Raw genomic sequence first — 7,809 nt, 5'->3', positions numbered from 1 at the left:
TCCACAGGAATGACCCTGTCCGTGGCACTGGCAGGGTGCCCGCAGCACCCGAGGCATCGCTGTCACTCGTTCCTTTTCAGTGGACACGGAAATATTTGGGCTGGCCCGAGTGGGCATGTCCCCAAACAGAGCACACCTTTAGGTGCGCTGGGGCGCGGGGACCGTCCCGTCCCGGGATCGCACCGGTGCGGGTTCCCGGCGGGGTGAACGCCCGTCCCCGGCGCATCCCGCCCGCCCTCCGCTCSTACCTGTGCAGTGCTGCCACGTCCTGCCGCCTCCCCGCGGAATGCCCCCGCCGCTGGCCCGGCCCAGGAGGATGACCCAGAGCAGCAGTGGAGCCGACATGGAGGGCCCGGCTTTAGGGGGTCCATCCACCGGGACCCCTCCGCTGTGCGCTGTGCGCTGTGCGCTGTCCCCGCCCGGCTCAGCGCCCCGGGGGCTCTGGCATGCTCTGCAGCGGGTCCCCCGGCACCGAGCCCCCCTCCCCGGGCTGGGGTCACCCCAGGCTGCTGAAGCGCGGCTCTCGGGCGGTGCTGTGCGTGGGCATGGCCCCCGGGGGCACAGCCGGGGGGGGGGCGGGGGTCTCCTGCGGCGGCCGCCGAGGCAGTGCCGGCTGCAGCCTGCACACAGACATTTAAATGAGAGGTCGGTGGTGGGAGAGGAGGAGTCCCGGCTCCTCCGGGAGCTTTTATCTTTTGCCCAACCCTCTGGAAGGCGGCTTTGGGGAGGGAGTTTTTAATCGTTATTTTTTGGTTGTTTTCTTCGCTTCCTTTCATTTTTGGTGATTCATTTTCCTGGGCTGACATGGGAGTAGGTGGGAGATTCGCCCCTGCTTGGAGACACCTGGCTGGGAACTTTCCTGCCCCTAAACGCATTGGTTTTCAGGTTGTATGGTATGAGAGACTCTCTGACACCTCTGCACCACTCCACCGTGCCCAAAAATAAGCCAACCCCCCCAAAATGCATATTTCTCCCCAAAACTGTCCCAGGCAGGTGATGCACATCCCATGCCCCAAGCAAGGCTCCATCCCAAGGGCCAACCACCAGGCCCAAGCCCTGCCACCGGCTCAGAAACCCTCCAGGTTCTGCTGTTCCAATGGAGCAACAGCAGTGGGAAAGCTCCCTGCACGCAGACAGCTCTGCCGGGCTCCTCCAGCCACAGAAGGAGCCTCTTCCATTCCCCAAACAATTGAAACAGGCTCCCACCCCGCCTCRTCCCCAAAGCCTTCCCGCAAGGCGTGCACTGGAATAGAAAGCGGATGGCCGGGACCAAACGCCAAAAACTGTGTCACAAACCGGGGGTTTTGTCAGCCAGAGCCAGAGCCAGACCCGTGGTTGTGGTCAGTGCAGTCTGCCCGTACCCCAAAACTGCTGGGGCTGAGGGTGCAGCCCAAGGGGTGCAGCCCAGGGTGGAGTGCAGCACCGTGCAGCACCTCGGCCCCAAATCCCAAGAGCACCCCATGAACCCCAAGACACTGAGGACCCCAAGGATGTTGGTGCCTCTGTCTCAGTCTGCAGAGTGGCTGTGTGCCTGCCCAACAGCCCTGGCAGGGCCCTCTCCAAACAGGCTCTCTTTGGGCATCCCCCAAATTAGGGTCATGCTTAAACCTTCCCTGCAAGAGAGAGCTGCAGAGGTGAGGTTCTGCTCTCTCCTCATCATCCTCATCCTCATCCTCATCCTCAGGATGGTGCCCAGTGGCACAGCCACAACCACACCTGGGAGTTCCAGATGGCCAGGTGACCCCAGGGGAAGCAAGAGGACAAACCATCCCATCTCCCCTCTCCTGACACTCCCAACCTTGAGGACACCCAGCAGGGCTGGGAGTGGGAGCAGCCACCTCACGGGAACCCCAGGCCACGGGAAGGTGGGGATTGGTGTTCCAGGCACGTCTGGCAGAGAGGTGCTGCTGGCAGAGRGGCTCCCGTCAGGTCGGAGCTGGAGAAAGCATCACAAATAGGAGTCAGAGCCGCCACATCTCCCGGGGCTGCACACATGTGTCAAGTTAAGCGTGGCTTTGGGAGCTGGCAGCGCCGCCCTGAGCAGGGGATGGATTTGGGGAAGGCTCCTGCCAAGGCTCTGCAAGGGTCTGGGGAGGGAGGGAAAGTCCTGGCAGAGATTCTGGGTCCATTGGTTTTCCAAAGGGGATGCAGCCACCTTTGAGTGCTTCCTCAAGGGCAAAAAAACAGTCGGTGGGGACATCTTCAGAGCCAAGGACAGAGCTGTGGGTGTCCCCTCCAGAAGCAGGGGGATCTGTGGAGCTCCAGGCAGGAGGTGGAGGGACTGCAGCCCCAGCAGTGAGCACGGAGCACATGATGGGCTCAGGCTGCTGTTCAGCCACGTTAATGAACCGTCTCCTGCTGAAGATAGGGATGTTGAAGGTCCCCAAGGGTTTTCTCTATTCCTAGACTAGGGATGGCAGAAGATTTGGAGTGGCTGGGGCAGTGCCCAGCGCTTTCCTCCCTGCCTGGGGACCGAGCTGTGATTGGAGCAAGGACAGGGACACATCGCTGTCACCCCGGGTCCAGGACCTGCTCCRTGTCCCCAGGACAGTAGGAAGTGGTCTGCAAAGCAGTTCCTAAGCACACAGGCGCACATTCCTAAGTGCAGAAGCAAGCACGAGGGGATGCAATAAAAGAGACAAACAGCGAGACGTTTGCCTAATTCGCATGGGGCATAAATGAAACCATGTGGCGGCTCCGAACAGAACGATCCTTGGATCTCCACCAGAAAGGTTTGGCCATCCCTGGGTTAGGAAAGGTTGAGAAACCCATCTGTAGGCAATTGACTGCCAGCAGAGCTTTCACGCAGGGGACAGCGCAAGGAGGGCACCGCACCGACGCCAGGGGCCRGCTGGACCGCGCGCACGGGGGAACGTTCCTGCTCTTCCAAGGCTGTAACTCATTCCTTATTATTTGCAGACACAAAGCCGTGTTTCAGGGCTTCATGCCTTATTCGTTTTGGTCTTTATTCCTGACATCTGTATACAATCAGAGAATCTTTTAGGTTGGAAAAGACCTCTAAGTTCTTCAAGTATTCTTCCCTGAAACGCAGGCATCAGCAAGGGCAAGGCTTTGAGGGACCCCTGTAAGGAACTGATGGACAAACACCCATCTCATGGTGTCCCCAACCTCTGTMCACCCCCCTGCCTGCACCAGCAGGGCCAGGGGAGCCTGCCACACTCACATCCTTGGAGGTCAGTGCAGTAAGGACTCACACAAGGAGCCAGTCCCACCTGTGTGAGCAGCAGGGTGGGGATGAGCCCTTTGGGATCAGTGACGAAGGGGATGGGTGGGGGAATTGTTCTCAGAGTGACAGTTCCCCAAATGACAGCTTGGGCTGAACAACTGGAACACCCTCCCCAGGATGGCAGGATGAGGTCTCCATCCTCAGCCATTTCCAAGGCTCCTCCCTTGTCACCTCTGCCCTTTCTCCCAGGCTGAAAATCTTCCCTGTGTTTCCTGGAGCAACTTCAACTCCCTGAGTCCAACCCACCAACATAAAGCAGAGTTCCGGCAAGAAATCCCGCACCAGGAGAACTGTCAGCATCGTACAGAAGCACAAATGTCTTTAACCCCAACAGCTTTCAAAAGCTGAATTCCCAGAAGTTTTSGAGAGGTTCTGCCAGGAAAAGTTTTGTGAAAGACTGGGAGGATTGCAAAAAGCAAAARGCAACGTTTTTAGGAAAACCACCAAAAGTAAGGACAAAGCTGGCCCCGTCCTGCTGCCACCTCCTCAGCATGGAGCTGCCTTCAGGAGCAATCCCTGCCAGGCGTGGCCAGCCACCAGCATCGCTCAAATCCCAGAGCCCTCCATGTCCCCACACCCAGTGCCAGCTCAGGGAGTGAAGGAGCCGGGAGTCCCCAGCCAGGGCTCCCTGGCTTTGGCCACAGCAGCAGTGGGTCACAGCCAGGAGCAAGCTGAGCATCCTGCCCCGCATTTGGAGGACACATGGCAGCTGAGCAGGCAGGCTCAGTAAGGGCTCTGAAAAGCAGACACTTTCACCAGTACAAGGGGACTCAGGCTTTGAGACTGTGCTTCCACAGCGCAGCTGTTTTGGATAGGGCCACACCGCATCCTCCCCTCATTTCATCCCTGCATATGACCAGTAGCCCTTCATTGCTGCCAGTCCCTTGTTGACATAGTTGTTCTAATTTTTGTCACCTTCTCCCAGTGTGCCCAAACYTGTTGAAGAGGCTGAGCCACCTCCCCACAGCCACAGGATCCCCAGACTCACCACTTTCCAGTGAGGCAGCTCTGTAGGGCTGGAGGGCATCCAACCCCGGCAACCATGAGCATGAGGATCATGGAAATGCTGCTCCGGGTATTTTTTGTAGGTCTCAGCTCTACAGAGAGGCAAAAGAGCAGGGGTGGGGTTCACACGTCATTTGGTGGTGGTGCAGGAGATCCAGGAGCTCTGCCTGAACGCCCTGCTCCACCTGCAATGGGAGAATTCTGCTTGATTTTGAGCTCAGCTGAGATCTCTCCACAAAGGGAATAAACAGCATTCCAGAGGCCAAGGGGAAGGAGGCAAATTCTGTTCCACACTTATCACCTGTGCTTTAATCTCCTTCAGAGACAGCCCTTGTCCAGCACTTGGGGGTTGTGCAGAGCAGCTGGGGGTTGGAGACATCTGAGCTTTGCTGCAGCAGGAGCAGCAGCTCACAGGGCTGTACACGCAGCCTTGGGGGCTCTGTGTGGGGAGCTGTCAGCTTGGCCAAGCAAACCCCATGCCAAGTGCCCTGGGCTGAGCATTGCCCAGAGATGTKGTGGAYTCTCCATCCCTGGAAGTGTCCAAGGCCAGCTTGGATGGGGCTTGGAGCAGCCTGGGATAGTGGAAGGTGTCCCTGCCCCTGGGGTGGGATGAGATGAGCTTTAATWTCYCTTCCAACACAAAGYATCTGGGGATTCTACGATTCTGTGATSTCTCTGTAGGCTGCCCTGGAGTAACACCTGAGCCCCAGGGCTGGCTGTGGCATGGGGAGAGGAATCTCCCGTGGCAGTGCTGGGGGAAGCCCTCCTCTGCCTTTGCTTGTAGCTCTTTGATCCGGGCAGTGACCACACACACCAGATTACAGCAGGCAGGTGGCGGTGAGCGGCACAAAGAGCCCCAGCAGGGAAACGCAGGGATCTGTCCCCACATGCTCGGGCACAATGAGGACCGGCAGGGATAGAAAATGGGAAGCACAGCGCTGCTTGGATGAAATGATCCCATGGCTCCCTGGTTAGGGACCAGTTAGGGACCTTCTCTCCCACAGATCCACCTCTGACTGCCTGCCCCGGGAAGGTGTGGGCATCACAAACCCTTCCCAGTGCTGGCAGCAAATCTAGGCTGGGGTCCCTGCATCATTTAGCATTATTTTTCTCTGCAGCTGTAAGAAAACCTCCTGTCCCCTGCCGCAGAGAGTCACTGGCCAATTTTATCGCTCCCTYGTACGACAGTGTCAAGCTTTAATTATTTCACGAGCGACGATTGAGGCTCCGGAGGAGGCGGCGGGCGGCAGGGCAGGCGGTGCGCCCCGGGTGCCAAGCGCGGCTTCCATCTCCTCCGACATCCGGCGAGGAAAGGGAACAAAGGCACAGAACAATTCCCATTGTTTTCCATGACTTTCTTCAGGGCAGTTCTTCCAGCGCAGCGCTGCTGCCCAGCCGCTCCGGCTCTCRGGGCTGTGCAGTAATTATCCTGTGCCGAGGTGCCCACCACCCAACCCTCGGAGCCTGGTGCCCACCAGCACAGCGTTCTCAGCTCCCGTCCCACTCCACAGCCCCACAGGGCATTCCCGAGATGCTCAGGCAATGCTGGGTTCATGGTTTGACTCCAGGATCTCAGAGGTGTTTTCCAAGTAAATGATTCCGTGATGACATCCAGCTACCGGTACCCGGCCCAGGCACAACACTCAGCCCAGGCTCAAGGGGAGGGAGATCAGCACAATCACTTTGGTGGGTTTCAAAGGGGGAACRGAAGAATCACACAGAAGAGTCATGGAATGGTTTGGGTTGGRAGYGACCTTAAAGCCCATCCAACCCCCTGCCATGGACAGGGACACCTTCCACTATCCCWCAGTGCTCCAAACCCYAATGTCCACCCTGGCCTTGAAYAMTTCCAGGAATGGGGCAGCCACAGCTTCTTCTCTGGAAAAGAAGAAGGTATTTAACATGTGAGAGAGAATTCAACCTACRAGTCTTGCTGGATGGGGATGAACGGATAAAATAAATCAAACATCCCCTGGTCATGGACTGGGTGTTCCAGGGGCAGAAGCAGAAATTACCAAATGCTAAGTGATGCTTGTTGAGGACAGTTTGGACAAGTGGTTTCTCCACTAACACTGATGTTTTGGTAAAGCCACGCTTCATACAGAGCCCTAAGAGCTTACTACAGCCCACAAACCCCAATGCTCCCAGTAAAGCCATGCCTAGGYTCCAAGAAGATCCCATATCCAAGCAGGACCTGGCCAAGGACAAAATTCAACTTCTAACTGCCTCTGCAGACAAAATGGGTTTGAAAACACCTGGACTCCAGCCTGCCTGTCCAGCATCCTCCTCCATTGCAAAAACTGGTGAGAAAAGCTGAGCTCTGGCTGAGCGAGGCTCCTCTGGAGCCACTCTCACAGCAAGACTACAGTCACCAAGGGAGGATCTCTGACCCCTGAGAGGGGCAAATTCCCCTGATTTGGTCCATTCCATATATCACCATTTCCTAGCTCCCAGAAGGATGAATGGCAAGGGGAAGTGAGACATCCCTGGGGATGAGCTCTGCTGTTCATTCTCACCTTGGAGATGTGAGCGTGTCTCTGACACACCCATCCCACGGAGTGACATCCCCCAGCACCTGACCAGCTGACCGAGCTTGGAGGGATCTGACCAGGATTGGATCTCTAAGGGSTCTCCTCTGAGTGGCAGAAGACAGGGATCCTGGTGAAGCACCACACCAGGAGAGGAGTCTGCATGAGCCCACCCCAGGCAGGCTCAGCAAAGAAACTCCAATTCAACATCCCCATGCCACCCCGACTGGGTTCAATCTGCCAAATTGTTTTGGCATGGGGAAAGAAAACTGTCTTGGGCCCAAAATTCCATCCCAGCCGTGGGTGGGACCCTCCCCATGCTGGGCCCTGCACCCAAAAGTGTGGGTGCCCCCCACCGTGTGTTGCATCCTGCATTTCTGCTGCTTTGAAGCCACCTCCCATGTCACCCTGCAGCCCCCAGAGGGGAGGCCACAGTGGGGTCACCTTGAAAAGCCACCTGGCTGGTTCCCCTGGCACTCTTAGTGCCCTGGGAGCAGAGCCATAGGGCAGGCTGGGATGGGCAGGAAGGTCACCGAGCTGGAGTCATGGGGAAGGCACAGATCTCCACCATCCCACAGGGGCCATGAGAGCACCAAGCAGGATTGCCAAATGTTAAGTGCCTTGAACAATTCCCTCCTCAGTTACGGGTTTCATCTCTGCAGCCTCTGGGAGCATGGCACAGCACTTTTGATGCCCCAGCCATTGGGTGACAYTTGGCAGCAGGAGAGGGGCACCAGGAGCCCTCGCTGGGGCTGGCAGCTCAGGCCCTCAGGTGCCGGATGAATTCTCCAAATYCCTGCACCTTCCCCTTCCTGTGCCACCCCAAATCTGCCTCCAGCTGGCAGCAAGACCCCCAGCATCCCTTCCCTCACACCCCTCCAGCCTCTGAGCTTCCTGAAGAGCAGTGATTTTCTTCTTCTCATGAGTCAGGGAAATTTTAAAGGGAAGCCACATGGGACATGTGACCTGTGGGCACTGCGAGTATCTCCTGTGCTCAGCCTCCATCCCTGCCCTGGCTCAGCCCCACGC

At 57.4% G+C, this 7,809-nt stretch overlaps 1 protein-coding gene across 1 annotated transcript in view; it reads right to left on the bottom strand.

The window, feature by feature from the left end:
• Positions 1–666, bottom strand: part of TSPEAR (thrombospondin type laminin G domain and EAR repeats) — a 12,154-nt gene extending 11,488 nt beyond the window's left edge. The window contains exon 1 of the mRNA XM_057380958.1: positions 249–666. Within this exon, the coding sequence (XP_057236941.1) occupies positions 249–345 (97 nt within the window). The 5' untranslated portion in view covers positions 346–666. The remainder of the gene's footprint in view (positions 1–248) is intronic.
• Positions 667–7,809: the final 7,143 nt, after the last annotated feature.

This window comes from Malurus melanocephalus, unplaced genomic scaffold (assembly GCF_030028575.1).
Source record: "Malurus melanocephalus ecotype Western Australia unplaced genomic scaffold, MMel_1.1 scaffold_485, whole genome shotgun sequence".
Lineage (NCBI taxonomy): Eukaryota > Metazoa > Chordata > Aves > Passeriformes > Maluridae > Malurus > Malurus melanocephalus.
The sequence above is the reverse complement of the archived record's forward strand: the minus strand, read 5'-3'. Positions and strand labels throughout refer to the sequence as shown.